A 20,384-nucleotide genomic window follows, 5' to 3' on the forward strand; every position below is an offset into this window, starting at 1 on the left:
TTAGCTTTCCTCTGACTTCATCTTTGTAGATTTTGGGCTAGTTTCTGGTATTCTGCCTTATGTGCTTCTCTTTCCATTGTTTACACTTGTCCTTTTTGTTCCTCAGTTTGTCAGAGAGTTCTATATGACTCTCTGGATTTATATGACATCTGGATTCTTGGATTATTTTAATAGTCTGTTGTAAACGTCGGAACTGATCAAATCTTCTACCAAACTGATCAGTTATTGAGTTAAAAATGTGCTGGTACTTTATATGCAAGGGTTCCATTTTATTTTGCACATTCAATCTGACCTCAAAATATTTTTTTTAGTCAAGGAAAATACTTGTACGTTTTAGTTCCCATAACTTGTTTGGAAATTTGAATTTTAGTTTTTATATACTAAAAGACTTTTATGTATCCAACAGGCCCTTATATACAGCTCCAGATTGTACAAGGCCTTTGTTCTTGAAGTGGCTTTGAGGAATGCTCTTTTCCAACCTCTGCAGCCTCCCTGCTGTTGTGCAATTTTTGGAGGCTCTAGAGCAGACATCCTCAAACTACAGCCCAAGGTCCAAACGCGGCCTGCTGACCCAATTTATCCAGCCCGTGGAGTGGTGGGGTTAAGCCCCTCCCCTCTCCTCCCAGCCATTTCCTGCATCCATGCTGGCTTTTCCTGACTGATGGGGGGCCTGGGGAGGCCTCCTCCAGCCATTGCCCTTATCATCCACTGTCCAGCCGCACTTCCCACTTCTGCTCATTTCAATGGTTCAACGCTCACCACACGTTGCTGTTGCAAAAGTAAGGCCAAAGGGCGCAGGTGGGCAGGGGAGGACCTGCAGGCAGGGAATGGGATAAAAGGAGGCAAAAAACCCGGGCGAAAACGGCCCATTTTTGGCCAAAAAACCCGAGCCGTTTTGGCCTACAGAATACTTCTGGAGGTGGAGTGTGTGTGGAAGGAAGCCCAAAAAAATGCAAACACAGGGAGATCAAGAGAAGGAGGATGTGGGTTAGTGCAAGCACAGGAAGGGTGAGGGAAGGAGGGTGAAGGTCAGTGTAAGAAGTCTAAGCTGAGAGAAAATGAGGATGGGTCTGTGGAAGTGCAAGGAGATCAAGGGAAGGTTGCAAATTATAATCATGTGACTATTGAATGCTGCAATGACTGCAAGTGCGAGCCAGTTGCCAAACATCTGAATCATGATCATATGATCATGGGAGCACTGCAATGGCTGGAACTTTGAAGACCAATCATAAGTACTGGTCAACCAAGTTGCAACGTTGAATGGTCACTGAATAAGTAGTAGGTATGTCTGTATGTGGACGTTTTTGTCCAGCTGGAAGGGGGTGGAGTAAGAGAAGTCAGAAAAGTACATTGTGTCTTAGGTGACATTCAGTTGTAACATCTACTTTGTCTTTATTACCCTCTTTTTAATCAATAGCACAGGTAAATTTTATACTGCCTTGTTTTTGGCAGATATGACACTATTATTCTCAGCATGGCAATGTTTGTGGCATGGCAACATCAGTTATACAAACATTGACTCATAGGTTTGACCAATGTTAAGTTAATGTTAAATAAACGTGACATTTGAAATAGCAACCAGAGGGCATGCTATTTTAGACAGCCATGTCTCTCACTTCTATTGCTGTCTTCTGTTATGAGATATACTGCTATATATGTAATGAACATGTGAGTTATTTGGTTGTCTACTTTTGACATGTGTTTGTATTTTGTCACAGTCCATAATAAAGAGTCATTCACCGTATTGGTATCAGGATGTAAACTGTACAAAAACTGTGCAGCCTATAATTTTCAGATGTAATAAAGCACTTTAGGTTTCATACAAATGTGCCTAATTCTAAGTTCTGTAAATTGTAAACTCAGCATTTTCAGTTAATGCCAGCACTAGTCATCTTGCATTTGGATTATTGAAACATGCTCTACATGAGGTTATCCTGAAAAGCATTTAGAAGCTACAGCTCATGCAGAGTGTAGTGTCGTAGACAGTTTCTGGAGTGCCAAGAATGACCCATGTAGTACCACTGCTCCATGAGTTGCACTGGCTGCCAGTTTGTTTCTGGGTGCTATTCAAGATGTTGGTAATCTTCTTTAAAGCCCTTAATGACATGGTTCCAAATTATTTGAGGAACTGTTTTATCCCAATGGGATTGGCCACTCCACCCATGCTGAGCTATTAGCTAGGCTAGGATATTCCAGTAGGTGGAGTCCTGGAGAAGAGCCTTCTCTGCCATTGCTCCTGCCCTTTGAACATTTTGCCCCCCAGAGTGAGGTTGGCGCTAACCTTCCTGACCTTTCGCAAGAGGTTAAGACTTGACTCTACCAGTTGGCCTGAAGTTACAATGGAGGTGGGGGTGGGATCTTCACATTAGAGATGGTTGACAGATTAATAACAGTTTCCACCTTCCCTCCTGTTCCCTCCCTCTCCATATTTTAGGTAAGGTTGAGTTTTATATTTATTCTATTTTGTTCGTATTGTGTATATGTTTTGTATAATTTTATTCTTTTAACATTGTAAGCCACCTAGAGTTAACCTGTGGTAAAATGGGCGGCCAATAAATTTAATAAATATAAATATTTGTTGATAACATTGGCCCCAAAAACTAACTGAAGAGGAACAGTAGTGTCAAGTGGTGCCTCTGTCTCCTGTTTGAAAGCATTGCAGGTGCATCTAGTTTTTCACTGAGGGAAATAAAATGCTAAACTAAAATATTTATTTATATGTTTGTATTCTACCTCACAAATAAAGTGGCAAACATATCTTCTTCCTCCTATTTTCCTTACAACAAACCTGTGAGGTAATTGGGTTGAGAGAGAATGACTGGCCAAAGGTCACCCAGCTGACTTTCATGTTTATGGCAAAACTAGAACTCATAATCTCCCACTTCCTAGCATGGTGTTTTAACCATTAGACCTGGCTATGGGATTTAGCTTAACCCAGCAAGATTATTTTATGTAAATTTGGAATAACACAAATCTATTCATATTTGAGACTACCAGAAGGAACACCCACCCATTTATTCTAGTCTTTTCACCTAGAAAAGATGACAAACCAACACAAAACTTTTTTTTGGGGTTAATCCATCATACCTACATAATCTTAGCCAGGATCCTTCTACCCATCCTCATCAAACTATTTCATATACACCAATAACAGCCACTATAATTATACACTTTGAGTGAATCCATGATCCTCTGAAAGACCCAACTTGGTGTGTTAATTAACACATAGGCTAGAAACCAAGAGAAGATGAATTCTAATCCACATTAGGCATGAAGCCAGCTGAGTGATCTTGAGATAGACTTTCTCTAATCCTAAGAAGCAGTCAAGGGAAAGCCACTTTTGAAATCATGCCAAAAAAACTTCAGGAACCTCTCTACCAATCTCCAGAAGTCAACACTGATCCCCCACAAAAGGCCCCTGAACCCAAAACATTTCTGCCTTCTAAACAACTCCCTTCCTCTGGCCATCTGAATAAGCTCCTTCAAATCACTATTGAGCACAATAAATAAAGTAGTGTCAGTCTCTGGAGATCAGCATCCAAAATGGCAAATATTCTGAAAGGGAAAGGCACAAATTGAATCATCAATCAGTCACTTCACTAGATCTTCTGAATGACTGGGTTGACAAAGAGTACAATGTTTCTTCTGTAGCACAAGTTCTATGGTAGATAGTTTAACTACAGGATAAATATCTGTGATGAAGTTTTCAAAGTACCCAAGTTTCCCTGGAGCAAATGATTTAACAAAATAATTAATTTTTAAAAAATAGCTGGAAGCATCCTCGTCATAATTTCCAGTCATTTTTCTATTCTTGATGGAATGTGGTATGGAATCAATCTTGTGCAAAATGGCACCTGTGGAAAAGAAAAGGAGATATTGATAAGGTATCAAGCTGGAGGCAATAGCAGGAATTTAATTGCACAAATGCTGGTTGGAAAATGAAAGATTTTGAGTGCCAAATGATTTATTTTATAGAATAGGGAGAATAGTATAGTAATTGTGAATATACATACTCTTTCTTCCTTGAAGATTGTAGTAAAATACTGTGTGACACAACTACAGATTCCACTGTGTGCATTCAGCCTGTGATCCAAGAAACATGTTCAGGAATATAGGATTGCAGTAGATTGTGTAGACCCACTTGTTTTTCCAACTAGGGTCTTCCTGCTTGTAGAACTGAGTTCCTCCCCAATGCACGGAGAACATTATTAGGAAATAAAAGAGTATTAGACAAAAATGATTATAACAATAAGAAAATGAAAAATGTAAACATAGCACTTACACATTGCCACATATTTCCACCCCTTCCCTTCCTTACCTGCATGAGGCATATCCCACTGTCCCACAGTTGTTGGAGTCTAGGAGATGTTGGTGCCTGAAGTTCCAAGGTGAAGTAATTGTTAGGGTTCCAGGCAGAAATATTATAGTTTCCCCGATAATAAGACATCCCCTGATAATAAGTCCAATCGAGCTTTTGAGCGAATGTGCTAAAATAAACCCCCCTGAAAATAACCCCCCAAAAACATTTAAACACATGTGCAGCCGATCCCCGCCATTTCCTCTGGTTTCCTCCATGTGCCCCAAAATCATAAGACCTCCCCAAAAATAAGGCCAAGAGCTTATTTCAGGGTTCAAAAAAATATAAGACAGGGTCTTATTTTCGGGGAAACACGGTAGCTATGTATTCACGTATTGAAGCATACCATTGTTTTATGTAAACTTTTCTCCATAGTTTCCTCAGTCATTAGTTTCCTTTTGTGAGCTCCAATCGGCATAACGTATGATATACCATGTGATTTATATTATACATATCTCATGTTTATATGACCTCGTGTACTACCTGATCTAATCTCTTAAATGGTCAAGGACTGTTTAAAGTTCCTGCATATATTAGGAGCATCGTTTTAATAAAGGAGATAATAAAAGAGATTCATCTACACAAGATGGGGGATAGCTGCCATGCTGGCAGTATATTATTATATTTGTGTACCTATAGCATACAAATGTACTTTAAAGTCACAAATCTAAAGCAGTTTTTTTCCTCATTAGAGTATGCCTAATTAATTGGTTTGATTATACTATAGAGAGATAATCTATACTCTAGAGATAATCCAGATAAATATCTCTGTTGTCACCTAGTAGTTCTTGGGAAATTTGCAGCTCAGGTATGATAGTCCTAGTTATCATTAGCTACAGCTGCTCCATGTCCCAAATTTTTACTTAAATTTTGTATGAAATTTACTGTGTCATGAAAATTCTTGTAAAGAACAACATTAAGATCTCACAGATCCTTAATAGTGTTCTTTATAATAACCATTAGATATTGCCTGATTTTTGACAGCGAATGTCCCACTCAAGATAAAACATGGTAACATTTAATATTCAGACTATAGATAAACAAGAATAAAGAGAAAACGGTGAAAAGAAAATTAAGTTTAAACACATGCCAAAATAATATAGATGATTATTGGCTTAAAAGTGAACAACAGAGATCAAGACAAATATAATTTGCAATGGAATTTAATTTTATAATGTGATTGAAAAAAGCCATTTCAGTAAGATGACAGGAAACAATAAGATTTACAGAGCAAGCTTTCAAGTCAGTCTCAAGTGAGAAGAAGTAATTACTAATTCTAGACCATTTTAGTAAGGATGTACAAAACGTATTTTGAGCTTAACATGGCCATTTTCAGTATTTCAATTTCAGGACAAAACATTCCAATGAAGCATTGTTTCAAAATGCGGCCAAAAGCAGGAGTTTTATTCCATGTTGTTTTTCTGTGTTCCATAAGTGCCTTTTTAAATTCTAAGCCATACATTTATCCATAAAACAGTTCCATCTCTACTGTCACTGACATTGTTTTAAAATTATGTATTATCAGGAACTCTGAATTCTCCATGTCTTCGGATTAATACAGAATAACAGAATTGAAAAGGAAAAATTTGAGGGTCTTTTAGCCCAAGTCCCTGCCCAAGCAGAAGACCCCATACCATTCTGGACAAATGGCTGTTCAATATATTTTTTAAAAATCTCCAGTGATGCAGCATCCATAGTTTCAGTTTCTGGAGGCAAGTTGATTAATTGTTCTTGCTGTCAGGAAATTTTGTCTTAATTCTAGATTGGATCTCTCTTCGATAATTTTCCATCCGTTACTTCTTGTCTTGCCCTCAGGTGCTTTGGAGAATAGCCCTCTCTTCTCTGTGACAGTCCCTCAGATATTGGAAAATTACTATCATGTCACTCTTAATCCTTCTCTTCTATCTAATCTGATATATCCAGTTCCTACAACCATTCATCATATGCTTTAGCCTCAGTCCCCCAAATCATCTTAGTTGTCCTTCTCTGCACTCTTTTTAGTGTCAACATCTTTTTTGTATCATGGTGACCAAAAACAGATGCAGTGTTCTTTTTAAGCCAGGTTATACAAGTCAAAATATAAACTGTGCATGGGCTTTACATATACTGTTCCTATGATGGTGAGTTTTCAGATTATCAATTCAAACACAATGTTACTTTATTTGTTGGTTGAACATTACAGTCAGTTTGCCAAATGGAAACAGGAAAGAAGCTTTAACAAACCACAATTGTCGATATTTTGTAGTTCATAGGCTCTACTGAAATGACCCCACTGTTGTTGCTTCTTTGCTGAGCTAAGTGCTATAGTTCTGTAGATCGACATTACCAAAAATTGTTTATTTTTATGTAGATTTTTTAAAAATTTACTCAATCTTTGTGAATTTAGGACATACATCAAGGTAGCAAGGGTCTTGTTCCTATTGTTTCCTATGGAAAAACACTCAAATTTTCATGATTTATGGTATCAAAACATAGTGCAAAGGTGTTCTGTTCTTAGGAAGTTTTTTTTTATAATCTATGCATTTTATATATAGATTTTATAATCTATATTTCAGTTGTCTAAACAAATGAACTTCACAACTGGGAAACTTCACATGGACTCAGAGTTACAATAAGTTATTGCTAATAAGATATATTTATTGAAACGATTTATAAAATGACCTTGTTCATAGGTCAGATTGGTTTTACTTAAAAAAGAAACAATTAACAAATTTTCATTGTATCATACTGACCTAAAGCATCCTTTTGTTTTTCCACAATCATCCGCTCGAATTTTTGCAAATGGATCTACTGGAGGAGCAGTAGGAAAAGGATAACCTTTAAGAATCAGAATCAAAATGTTAATTATTTAATACAATGCATTTTAATTTAATACTAAATGTTAATTTGTATGTATTTTATATATTCGTCAAATTTATATCCCACATTTTGTTTCTTACTGGAGTCAGCAATCACCCTGCAAAGTGTCATATTCAGATGTTAAAATAAAAAGTGTTCTCATTTCCTCAGAATCTACATGAAAGAACCATAGAATGATAATTGGAAAAGACTTTTAAATCATCATCCAATCCTCTGCTCTATGTAGGATATAAATTAAAATATTTATGAAATATGGTCAGTGTCTGTTTGCATACAACTAATAAACCATTTCATATTCCCCTCAAATCTAAGGCTTTCTTAGCTCTATTTCTGCTCATACATCATTTTTCCATCAATTTTCTGACTACCACATTCTTCTTGGTCAGATTATCTCTTTTTGGAAAGCCAGAATTCAGAATTGTCTATACCAACATGCTTTTTATACCACAGGACTATTAAGAATTAGAGCTATAGACCCGCAGAAGGTGTTTGACATAGCTCTCAAAATAGAGCAGGGTGAATTATGTATATCAGTCTTGACAGGTTGATAGCAAGAGACCCTTTACACGAGGAAATTGGTTATTCAGTATTACCTGCCATTAGCTTTTTTCTTTGCCTGTTATAATGACACGCCAATCACCCTCCCGCCACCACAATATTCACTCTATAAGACACACAGACATTTCTACCCACATTTTTGGGGGGAGAAAGTGCGTTTTATAGTGCGAAAAATACAGTAAGTCTAAGTGCTATTGCTATTTCCAATAATTCTACAGCTGCTGGCCCTAATTGCTCAGCCAACAGGCATGTGTCCTGTAGCCCATTTTTCACCAGAAAACTGTTGGTAATCGGGTAATTGGCCAGTAGATGCCTAGTGCTATCCGTTTTGCTGGATCTTTCATTATCAGGTAGCTTTTGCCAGATGTTAGCCACTCCTCAATCTCACCTTCTTGCAGTATGTTGTTAAACTGCTTGGCAAATATTTGGTGTAGACTGGATGTCGGCAACCCACAGCTCCAGAGCCGCATGCGGCTCTTTCATCCCTCTGCTGTGGCTCCCTGTCGCCCTGTTGCAGCAGAGGGATGAAAGAGCTGTTGCCCTTTCACGGCAGTGGCGATGGCCAGCGCCTTAGTGTGAGAGCAAAGCACCCCTGCACTTGCCTTTGCATGCCTATTCGCCCGAACCGGTAGTAAAAACATGCTTTAAAAAAGTAAAAAAAAAAAGAAAAAAAAAGGCTCAGATGATCACAGCTGTGCTGCGCGATCGTCTGAACTTTTTTAAAAAACTTTTTAAAGCATTTTTAATTACCAGTTCCGCAGAACTGGTAGTAAAAAAATGCTTAAAAGGTAAAAAAAAAAAGTTCTGATGATCGCACGTTGCACAGCTGATCATTGGAACTTTTTTACATTTTTTTACTACCAGTTCGGTGAACCAGTAATATTTTTTACTACTGGTTTGGCCGAACCAGCCCGAACAGGTAGCATTTCTCCCCTGGATCAGCACTGATGAACAAAATAAGAAGCCGGGAAGCCATCTGCTGAAAAGGAGGCTTTTATTTTGGAAGCCAGAGAAACGGCAATGACAACAGTGGTGGGTCAGCTGACAGACTGCAAGGGTGAGCAGAAATGACTTTTATACCTTTCTGTGCTTTTGTGACTGAGATGCCTGATGGGGTATTTGATTACTTTAACAGTGTGCCTTTGGTATTTTGATTGCCCCTATCTGGCTTTCTGAGTGGTGGAAGGAGTCGAGTCCAGCCTTGGGGAAGGGAGAAGAATGTAAATTTAGTAGGTTCTATGTGTTTTATTAATCCTCTGTTTGCGTTAGTCTGAAGTACAGAAGCCACTCTTGCAAATGGCTCTTTTCTTTGAAATTTTCATTAATTGTTTTAGTTCCTGCCTGAGCAGCCAGAAAAGCTGCTTTTCTTCTTTTCCTGGGGACATGGAATGGAGGGTGGGGGGTGGGAGTCATGATTCTCACTACAACCATCCCTAAAGCCTGTGGTTTATTTCTAAAATCCTGTTTCCTCACTGGATATTGACCTTTTGTTGGAAGTAGAAAGGAAGTATAGATTCAGCCATAGACTGTTAGTCCTTTGTGAAGATTAGTCCAATTTTAGGGAATTATTATTGCTAAACAATAATGATGAGCTGCTAGTGATGAGCTAAAAAACATAAACATTTCAAATTGTGGTTTAATGTTGTCTTTTTATGAATTTGTAATTTCCATTAGGAGTTATATTTTGCAACTCTGAATTGTTTGTTGTGAGAGATTAAAATCTCCCACTTCATTTTAACTGAAACTGGCCCAAAATATACCAGATTTATAAGACCTTGTTTTAAAGATTTATTTCTTGACCACAAGAGGGAGCCAAAGACTAGTGATAAAGAATCAAACCAAAGACGAACAATGCCAAAAGAACTTAGAACATCTTGGAGGAATACTCTGACAAAATAATTTATTTTATAGACAGCCTATCCTCTAAATATGTTACAAAAGAGGAGCAAAATACTCCAGTAATTGGAGGAAAGATTGATAATCCAGAAATGCTCAAGTGTAGAAAGTTTTCAAACCACTGAAATTACTACACAAATATTTGATATCATAAGGGACTCAATTCTTTTTTCAATATAGATCAATATAGATCTGACAGTAACAGTGTCTACTATGAAGATGGTTTAATTACAACTCTCCCAGTGCAGCTGAAAGAAGAATTGCAGTTAAGACTACGGGCCACAAGAGAACATGTTTTGGTTTTCTACTTCAGAATTAAAATTGAAATTGACAAGGCTGATATATCTGTTTTGAAAGCCATTATCTGAGAATCTATTGAGAAAAATAGTTTATATTCATGCAATAGACATTCTGAAGAAGAAAGATTTCATGAGCACATGCTGCAGAGAGTGACTAAAATTCAAAAGGCTAATTGGTATCAGATATCTTATTGGTTCAATACATAAAATTAAAAGAAAGATTTACTCATTGCTTTGTACTTTAAAGTTGTGTTTGAAAATGGATAAATAAGTTATTCTTAAAGTGTATAAAATATTATAAAAATTGATTACAGAAATATTTATATTTAAGAAGAAGAGGGAAAGAAAGAAGATTGATTTTTTATTTTCCATAACATTTGAGCAATGGGAAATCAAAAATGAATTATAATATGAGAGAAAAAAACCTTTCTTTTTTAAATTATGTATTACAATTAATTGTAACTGCAAAGAAGATGATTTTTAAGAAATGTTTAGAATTTCTTTAAAGTTGATCAAAGAACTTGAAAGAATACTATGAATTTTGTCATTATAGATGATACTGCAGAAAATCTAATAGGTAAGTATAATAAAATTCCCATTTTTCACAATGGGAAAAATGGATTTGGCTGAGATGACAAGATCATTGAAAACAAAAAAGATAGTGTACTTAGTCCTCTTCTATTAGGAAATCATTTCTGGTTTTTATGCTCAAAATAGAAAAAATGGAATTCAAATTTTAGTTTGAAGAGTTAATAATTGTGGTGTTATAGAAATGGATTGTAATAACTAAATGTAAGGCAAAATGTTGAGACTGAAGATGTACTTAGTACAGTGTAATAGTGGCCCATATTACCCTGTTGTTTTGGAATTAGGCAGAAATCAATGCTTTTTTTTCTTTCCCCTTTATACCCTGCATCCCCTCGCCCCCATTTTAATCTTGATTTTCATTGCATTGTATAGTATAATAAATTTTAATAAAAGCTTTAAAAAAGATTCCATGAAATATCTGGGTTTGCATTTTACAGACGATAGTTAAGAAATATATCAAGACAATTAATAAAAATATAACATTTTCTTGATTAGGATAAATTGTAACTTTTAAGGCAAATGTATTAAAAAACTACCTTCAAAAAGTACCAATTCAGATTCTATAAAAAATTTTTTATAAATTTTAATATCAACTTTTTATGTCAATATTATTATATTAAGAAAGTGAAATTAAATATATTTAAGATACTCCTTGAACTACAATGGCAATTGGGACAGGGATTTCCATCACTAAGCAATGTGGTTATAAATCCCACACACACCCACTCCCCACTCCGTATATTCTGCTCCCTCCCATCCCATCTTTTAATCATAACCTGGATTTTTAGTGAAATTTATTCTCTCTCTCTCTCATATATATATTGCATATAGTCTTATTGCTTACTGCCCAGAGTCATCTTGCAGCGAGATGGCTGGCAAACAGATTTAATAAATAAAGGGACTGTGCAGGGGTGGCCAATGAAGCATGAGCACAGAAGGGCTGGGGGAAAATTCACAGGTGGGGGAGACTTTCTTAAGTTACTTGCCACCTGTCTCAGTGGTGAAATCTAAAATTTGTTACTACCGGTTCTGTGGGTGTGGCTTGGTGGTGGTGGGGGTAATGTGACTGAGTAAGTGTGGCCAATATTTCTTTTTTTTACTTTTAAAACCATTTTTTCTACAATCTCTTTGGCGAAGAGGTTGTAAAAAAATGCTTTCAAAAGGCTCTGAAAATCCCAGCTGAGTTGCTTGATCAGCAGAGGCTTTTTTTCTTTTAAAAGCCTTTGATGATCCCAGCTGAGCTGTGCAATCATCAAAAGCTTTTTTTTTAACTTTTAAAAGCATTTTTTCGGCCGAAGAGGTTGTAGAAAAAATGCTTTTAAAAGTAAAAAAAAAGCCTCTGATGATTGTGCGGCTCAGCTGGGCGGGGGGGGCAGGGGCAGGGATTTTTGCTACCAGTTCTCTGAACCACCCGCCTCCATCACTACTGGATCGGGCAATCCGGTCCGAACCGGGAGCATTTCACCCCTGACCTGTCCCCTCAGATTTCCCACAGATTTACTTGTTGAAAAGACAACAGGGGAAGTCGCAAATGGCAATCACATGACCACAGGATGCTGCAACCTCATAAGTGTAAGCCAGATTGCAATCACATCCCTGAGTGGGTGATAGGGTACCATCATAACTTTGAATGTTCACTGAATGTGTGGTCATTAATTGAGGAATACCTATATGCAGATAATCCACTCAGATTCCATGAATAGACTAAATACACAGAAAGAATTAATTGGTGAAGTCCAGAAGATATCACAACATATACAAATGCTGGAAGAATAAAGCCTTACCTCAAAAATGAAGGACAGCTTCGATGAAAAATGACAAAAATATTTGACAAACTCAAATATGACAAGGAAATATAACAAATTTAAAAAAACAATGATAGAATAGATGATAAAATGTAAGAAATAGTCACAAAATTTCAATTGGAAAAATTATAGAATTTTTCTATAATTTATAGAAAAATCTACAGAATGTAGTCCAAGTTACAATTTAAGAGAAAACTGGTGTAAAAATATTTTATAGATAGTATGACTTTACCACTAATTGCCACAATAGGCAAATCATATTTCAATAGTTATAAATGCCAGGAAAGAGAGTGTTTTCACATAGTGGATGTAAAAGAATCAAATATACTGAAAAGAAATATACAACACTATTCAGAAAATTTTAGAAATCAAATTAGAAATGAAACCATTATTCTTCTTACCAGGCATAATTTTAAAACACAGTTCCCCAATGTTTCTGGCTTTGCGGGCTGGCAGTGGGGGCAGAGGGGATGGTTCCGCATGAGCGGCAAGTGCGTATGAGCGCGTGGAGCTCAATTTGCATGAGTGGCATGCGTATGCACCTGCCATTCACTTAAATGGAGAGCGCATGCACTCGCCCACTGCTCGCACAAGTGAGATGTATGTGCACATGTGTCCACTTGTTAGCTGTTCCCACTGCCCAGTTGCAGTTCCCCCCCTCCCATGGCCCACTAGCGGACCACGGACCACAGGTTCGGGATCCCTGTTCAAAAACATTTTTTTTAAATTACAGTTTACTAAAATATATGCGCATAGTCATGAGGATAATAAATTTAGCACAAAATTGGAAAAGAGATAATGTAAGTTATTAATGACATCAGATTGATGACATAAATCTGGAGAATTAACAGCATATATTCACAACAGAAGTCTAACCAAATTTCAGAAAGAATGGCTTCCATATATGTTATTCAGCAAAGCAAATATAGAGTATAGTTTTTAAAGGAGAAAAGAACCAAATTAAAGAACCAGAATCAGAAATACACATTAAAAAAAAATTATAACTATTGTACATTAGTCCGAACATCAGAGGTTTTATGCTGCCTAATGTTCTTATAAATACTTGTGGCATTAACAATCCGGGCATAATATCAGGAAAAACATAAACAAAGACCAGAAACCAGTAATATGCAAAAATGGAGCTGTTTTATGCAAACTCAGTTTATTGCATTGCTGATAGCTCATACAAAAGCAGAAATGTAGAATCTGCTGCTTGAGAGGCCTGGTTCTGAATGGGCCATGGCCTGGGGATTGGGGACCGCTGAATTAAGGGATCAATTATACTGAATTTAATGGACTAAGGAGGAGAAATAGTTGATGAAGTGGAACTTGAAGTGACCTTGGGAGGGAATGATAATTGGATCCACACAATATTGGCCAGAAGAAGCTAAGGCAATCAGATTTGTGTCCTAGACTTCAAGGGAGCTGACTTTAATAAACTAGGAGAAAACTACAAAAGTTTCCATTGATTAAAATCTTGCAACAGAAAAAAAAGTGAGGAGCATTGGGAAATTCTGAAAAATGATATAATTAAGGCCCAGAAACACACAGTACCAAAGACGAAGAAAAATGGGAGTTATCTCATGAAACTAGTGTGATTGCATTAAAAAAATATTTCTAATAGACTGGAAAACAAAAGGGACAATTTTTTAAAATTGAAAGAACAGCATGCAGCAGGACAAGAGCATTTGAGAATAGGCCAAACCTGTAATGATAAACTGAGTAAAGTTTTGGTTCAGAATAAACTGAATCTTGCAATGAATATCCAAAAACTCTAAAACGATTCTTTTGATATATATATATATAGAATAGGAGCAGAATCAAGAATACTGTTGGTTAATTAGTTAAGGAAAGATGGTGAGATGGTTATGGACAACAGGGAAAAGGCTGAACAGCTTAATTCCTATTTTACATCTGAAGTAAGCAAATCACCAGGGCCATATTACAGCCCTGTGTGTTAAAGGAACTGAGATATAATCTCAGAATCACTGACTGTAATCTTCAAAAACTTCTTGGTGCCAGAGAAATGCCAAAAAACTGGAGAAAAGATAACACTTTAACTATCTTCTAAAAAAGGGGGGGGGGAAATGGATCTAGGAAACTGAATAACAACCAGCTTTTCATTAATACCTAGAAAAATCCTAGAAAGGATCACCAGCATTTGGGTTTTTATCCATCCATCTTGTTGGCCAGAACATGGTAATTACTAGAAGCGAGTAAGAATTTGTTAAAAACATGTTGTGGTGGGCAAATTGTTTTGGTTTTTTTTTTGCATTTTTTTTTGCATTTTTACAAAATGACTAGATTACTAGACCAAGAGAATGTTATGAACTTACTTAGATTTCAGTAAGGCATTTGATAAAGTTGACTATAGCCACATTCCTGATAAAATTGAATAATGTGAGATAAATGATCCTATTCCCAAATGATTTTCACCTGCTGAACAGTAGGTATCTTATTTAATTTAATTTCCAATTTATATACCGCCCTTATCCCTGAGGACTCAGGGCGGTGTACAGCCAAGATAAGAACATAGAATACAAATATTAAAAACAGTTAAAAATATATATAAATTTGGCCCGAAAGTTAAGAAGTCACAAACTGATTAAAAGAATTTAAAAATTTCTTCTTAAGCCAGCCCGGCTTGCTGGAAAAGATGGGTTTTAAGGGCACGACGGAAGGCATTGAGGTCATGGATTCTCCTTATCTCAGGGGACAACTGATTCCAGAGGGTAGGAGCCCCCACAGAGAAGGCCCTCCCCCTGGGGGCCACCAGCCTACATTGTTGGCACCCTGAGGAGGCCCTCTCTGTGGGAGCGCACGGGAGCGCACGGGTCGATGGGAGGTCGTCAGTAGCAGCAGGCAGTCTCGCAGATAGCTAGGCCCTATGCCATGGAACGCTTTAAAGGTGATAACCAACACCTTGAAGCGCACCCGGAAGACCACCGGGAGCCAGTGCAGCTCGCGCAGGAGCGGTGTTACATGGGAGCGCCATGTTGCTCCCATCACTACCCACGCTGCTGCGTTCTGGACCAGTTGGAGCCTCCGGGTGCTCTTCAAGGGGAGCCCCATGTAGAGAACATTGCAGTAGCCAAGGCAGAGGTGACGAGGGCGTGAGTGACTGTGCACAAGGAATCCCGATTGAGAAAGGGCCGCAACTGGCGAATCAGGCGAACCTGACAGAAGGTCCCCCTGGTAACAGCCGTCAGATGTTCCTCCAAAGACAGCTGCCTATCCAGGAGGACTCCCAGATTGCGAACCCTTTCAGTGGGGGCCAAAGACTCGCCCTCAATAGTCAGTGATGGAGTCAACTGACAATATCGGGATGCCAGGAGCCACAGCCACTCAGTCTTGGAAGGGTTGAGCTTGAGCCTGTTCCTCCCAATCCAGATCCGCACAGCCTCCAGGCACTGGGACATCACTTCAAGGGCATCGTTGGGGTGGCCTGGGGTGGAGATGTACAGCTGGGTGTCATCAGCGTACTGGTGGTATCTCACCCCAAAGCCACGGATGATCTCACCCAGCGGCTTCACATAAATGTTGAACAGAAGGGGTGAGAGGACTGATCCCTGCGGCACTCCACAGAGGAGAGGCCTCGAGGTCAACCTCTGCCACCCTGCCAACACAAACTGCGACCGGTCGGAGAGAAAGGAGGAGAACCACCGCAGCACAGTGCCTCCCACCCCCAACTCTTCCAGCCGGTGCAGCATGATACCATGGTCGATGGTATCAAAAGCCGCTGAGAGATCTAACAGGACCAGAACAGAGGAACAACCCCTGTCCCGAGCCCTCCAGAGATCATCAACCAACGCGGCCAATGCCGTTTCCATGCTATGCCCAGACCTGAAACCCGACTGGAACGGATCTAGATAAGATGTTTCCTCCAGGAATTGTGAAAAATGCCTTCTAAGGGATCCTCCCACACTCCCGGATGGAGCAGGGAGCGGGTCACCCTAAACAGGGCGGCCGGATGATTCCCTGATGACGCAATAGAGGCGGAAAAGTAATTAAACTTTGCCGTCTTTATTGCCACTAGGTAGGCCTTAATATGCGACCTTACCAGTGTTCGATCAGATTCAGCGAGACTGGCCCTCCAACCGCTCTCCAGGCGTCTTTTCTGGCGCTTCATTTCCCTCAGCTCCTCAGTAAACCAAGGAGCTGCACGGGATCAGCACCGGGTCAGAGGCCGCAAAGGCACGACTCGGTCCAAGGCCCCACCAGCCGCCCGATCCCAGGCGGCTACCAGGTCCTCGGCTGAGTCATATGCTAGATCCTCAGGAAATGGCCCAAGCTCCGTCTGGAACCTATCAGGATCCATCAGGCGCCTGGGGCAGATCCATCTAATTGGGTCCGCTTCCCTGCGGCGAGGGGTTGCGATTCGAAGATCTAGGCAAAGGAGTGAGTGGTCAGTCCATGACAAGGGTTCCATGTCTATGCCCCCTATAACAAGACCACTCAACCACTGGCCAGAGACAAAAATCAAGTCCAGAGTGTGACCTCCCCTGTGAGTAGGGCCATGAACTAACTGGGTCAGGTCCATGGCCGTCATGGAAGCCATGAACTCCCGAGCCACCTCAGACGTTTCACCAGCGGATGGCAAGTTGAAATCACCCATGACTAAAAGCCTGGGTGTTTCTACTGCCACCGTGGCTATCACGTCGAGTAGCTTAGGTAGGGCTGTTGCCACGTGGCAGGGAGCCAGGTATGTAAGCAGCAAGCCCATCTGAACCCCACGGCCCCACCTCACAAGGAGGGACTCACATCCGGCTATCTGAGGCACAGTGGTCTCCCTCGGACCCAGATCCTCGTTAATAATAACCGGCACCCACCCGCCCCTCCCCTGGGCCCTTGGCTGATGGAATGCTCTGAAGCCTGGTGGGCACATTTCAACCAGAGGGACGCCACCCTCCGGGCCCAACCAGGTCTCCGTAATACCCACCAGGTCCGCTCCTCCCTTTTGAACCTCTTATAAAGGTTCTTTATCAACATGAAGAGAAGCATCCAATGATACTTCCAAGTGAAGTATTTGTGGGCTGTAGAACACATATACAAGCCAAATGGACAAGGATTTAGTAAGAAAAAGCTACATAGCACAGGGGAAATACCAGAGGATTGGAAAAATCTGATATCATACAAAAGTGAGGTCTGTCTTTCTTTCTTTCTTTCTTTCTTTCTTTCTTTCTTTCTTTCTTTTCTTTTTTTTTTTGAGAAGTTTAAATCCTCTGCCCTCTGAACTTTTGTTTGTGGAATCCAACAATAGTTGTTGAAATCGGCTCTCCTAAAATGCACGTACAACTATGCTAGAATTTCAATTTCTGTTGTATCTTGAAACCCAGGATTACATGATTGCTTCTGCCAAAAGTTCCAACTACTTCTACATCTTCAACCAGCTTTTTCTTGCTGATTAGAATGAAATCACCTTGTATGTTATGCAATTTTTTAAGAAAATCACTTTGTATCTTATGAAAACCTTTAGAAAAAGAATCACTCAGGAAGAGCTAAGGAACTATAGGGATGACCCTGCAGAACTGATTTCACAAACTTTGAAATGTTATTTCTGTTTTCCTTTTAGGTTTTCTTACTGTTTTTTTATTGTTTTAATTGTTTTTAACCTGTAAAAATGGAGTGTTTTAATACTGTGTGTGACCAACCATACGCTAAATAAATAATGGAAAAGATTATTGTATCCTGAATTTAAGTAAAAGACATGTGTCTTTGCAAAGGAAAAAAAACATCAGATTGGGTATCAGTAGGATATATTTTCAGTGCTTTCCAAGGTTGGGCTTGATCATTACAAGTACTTTGTTCAAGGAGAATTGAGAATAGCTGAAAATGAAACTTTTATCTACAATGTATCAAATGCTTCCCTGGCAGTCCTGGTTTCTAAAAGAGACCCTATTCCTGAAGGTCAAGGCTAATGGCAAATTATTAGTAATAAATTTGAAAAATCAAATTTAAAATACATGAAAACATGTTTTCTGCGCAATAGTACTAAAAAAATCACTTTGCAAGTATTAAGATGCAAATCCATCTGTGTGGCCCTCACAATACATATGGGCCAGTATGAAAAAAGTTATTCTGAAACCTGAGTATATTCATGTTTATCCTATGCAAGCTAGAATCTTTAATTTAGATCTTGTGAGCCAGAATACACATAGTCCTCGACTTACATCAGTTCGTTTCGTGACCATTCTAAGTTACAATGGCACTGAAAAAGTGACTTATGACCGTTTTTCACACTTACGACTGTTGCAACATCCCCATGATCAAAATTCAGATGACTCATATTTATAATGATGGCAACATCCTGGAGTCATGTGATCATCTTTTATAACATTCTGACCAGAAAAGTCAATGGGGAAGCCAGATTCACTTAACAACCATGTTACTAATTTTAACAACTGCAGGGATTCACGTAATAATTGTGGCAAGAAAAGTTATGAGGCAAAATTCACTTGATGTCTCAGTTATCAACAGAAATTTTAGGCTCAGTTGTGATCGTAAGGCAAGGACTAGATTGATGCCTATACCACACTACAGAAGATACATCTCTGGTTGAGCCTACTCAGACTTAACCAATAAATAGCAAAAGTTTTCCTATCTGGCAAGGTGGCCCAATCTTATCACTTCCCTTTTGGACTTAAATTTATGAATACAGAAGAATTCCAGATCTAATAGGTCAAAAAGAATTGCACAATCTCCCCATTAAACTTCTTTCACCCCATGTACACCACAATTATCAATAATTTGAGCATACTGGCTTTCCTTTTATTTAGAACAAGCAAACTTAAATTCTTCAAAACCATACTGAAGCAGGCACAGAAAGCATGCACTCTATAGGATTAGTTTCACCTAATGCTAAATAATTTATACTCTGCATATATCTCATATTTTAATTTTTTTAAGCAGATGTATGCTATTCTGATAAAATGGTTCTGTTTAACCCATCCTGGATTTTAAATAGATTCAGAGAATATTCTTAGGATAACAATATGCCTGCATTCCAACAGCCTCTGTTTCCATGGTAGCCACTAGAAATTGAGAGTCTGGGGAAAGGAGTCGAGTAGAGAAAATCATTTTCTTTGCTTCACTCCGGGAAACCAATTCATCTCAAATGGAGGAAACTTCGCAACCATATATTATACCTTACTTGCTGACTCGAACGTATTTATCCCACTTTATCTCACCCCTTCCCCAAAACAGTCAAGGATTTCCAAAAGGCAAGACAGAATTTTGATCATGTACGGAGTGCCCTTCCCCCACTTCAGCCGGTGGCTGATAATGCTACAATTCCCTTTTTAACAGCAAAAGAGACGCAGCCCGTTGCATCCATTAAAATAAGATAACCTCAATTTTTTCCCCTTCTGTCTTCCCTCTGAAGTGCTTCTAGATCTCTGCTCTATTTGGATAGGTTCTCACCCTCGTCGGAGAGGAAGCGGGTATCGTAAAACTCGCTGGCGAAAGTGCCATATGAGGAATCGTGAGGTTGATGCTTCTCATCGGGCTGATTCCCTTTTGCATCTGTTTCGCGGCCTTGTATAGATCTTGTCTCCCTGCCGATGTTCTCGTCCGCAGCGATGGCCCAAGAGGAAGCAGCGGAAGCGGCCACAAGCAGCATCCACAAGCTGCACCAGTGCAGCCAGGACAGGATTGCTGCAAATGCGGCCATGGCGGCAGTTCTTAAGCCCGACAGAGTTCTTGCGCGTTGCCACCGCCTCTTCTGCTCTTCTACTCCACCCTTTGCAAGACTTCAGCCGAACTACTGTATTAGCATCAGATCTTACTGTCATAACCAAGATTCAGTTACAAAGGATGACCTTTTTTTTTTTTTTTTGCAAAATACTTCCTAATTATTACTTGAATATCTACATGGGTATGGCTATGTTCTTATTAGTAGTGGACATTAATAAAATAGATGCAATGCAACCAAATGAACAGCCGAGGAGACATATTTGTGATTGAAACCATGCTTCAATTGAAGGGAATAGCAGGCACAGAAATGGGGGGCTAAAAGCAATATTG

At 39.0% G+C, this 20,384-nt stretch overlaps 1 protein-coding gene across 5 annotated transcripts in view; it reads right to left on the reverse strand.

Moving 5' to 3' along the window:
* FRRS1L (ferric chelate reductase 1 like) overlaps positions 1 to 20,111 on the reverse strand; it is a 61,279-nt gene extending 41,168 nt beyond the window's left edge. For 2 of the 5 annotated variants that reach the window (XM_034416353.3, XM_034416347.3), the window contains exons 1-2: positions 19,782 to 20,110; positions 7,090 to 7,174 (exon numbers count right to left, since the gene is read on the reverse strand). In XM_034416353.3, the coding sequence (XP_034272244.1) occupies positions 7,090 to 7,174; positions 19,782 to 20,031 (335 nt within the window). In that variant the 5' untranslated portion in view covers positions 20,032 to 20,110. Of the gene's footprint in view, positions 1 to 7,089; positions 7,175 to 19,781 lie in introns of all 5 variants that reach the window. The other 3 variants (XM_034416351.2, XM_034416346.3, XM_034416352.3) reach the window with 3 other exon arrangements.
* Between the last annotated feature and the right edge of the window lie 273 nt (positions 20,112 to 20,384).

The sequence above is a fragment of the Pantherophis guttatus genome, chromosome 4 (assembly GCF_059756535.1).
Source record: "Pantherophis guttatus breed Tessera chromosome 4, ASM5975653v1, whole genome shotgun sequence".
Lineage (NCBI taxonomy): Eukaryota > Metazoa > Chordata > Lepidosauria > Squamata > Colubridae > Pantherophis > Pantherophis guttatus.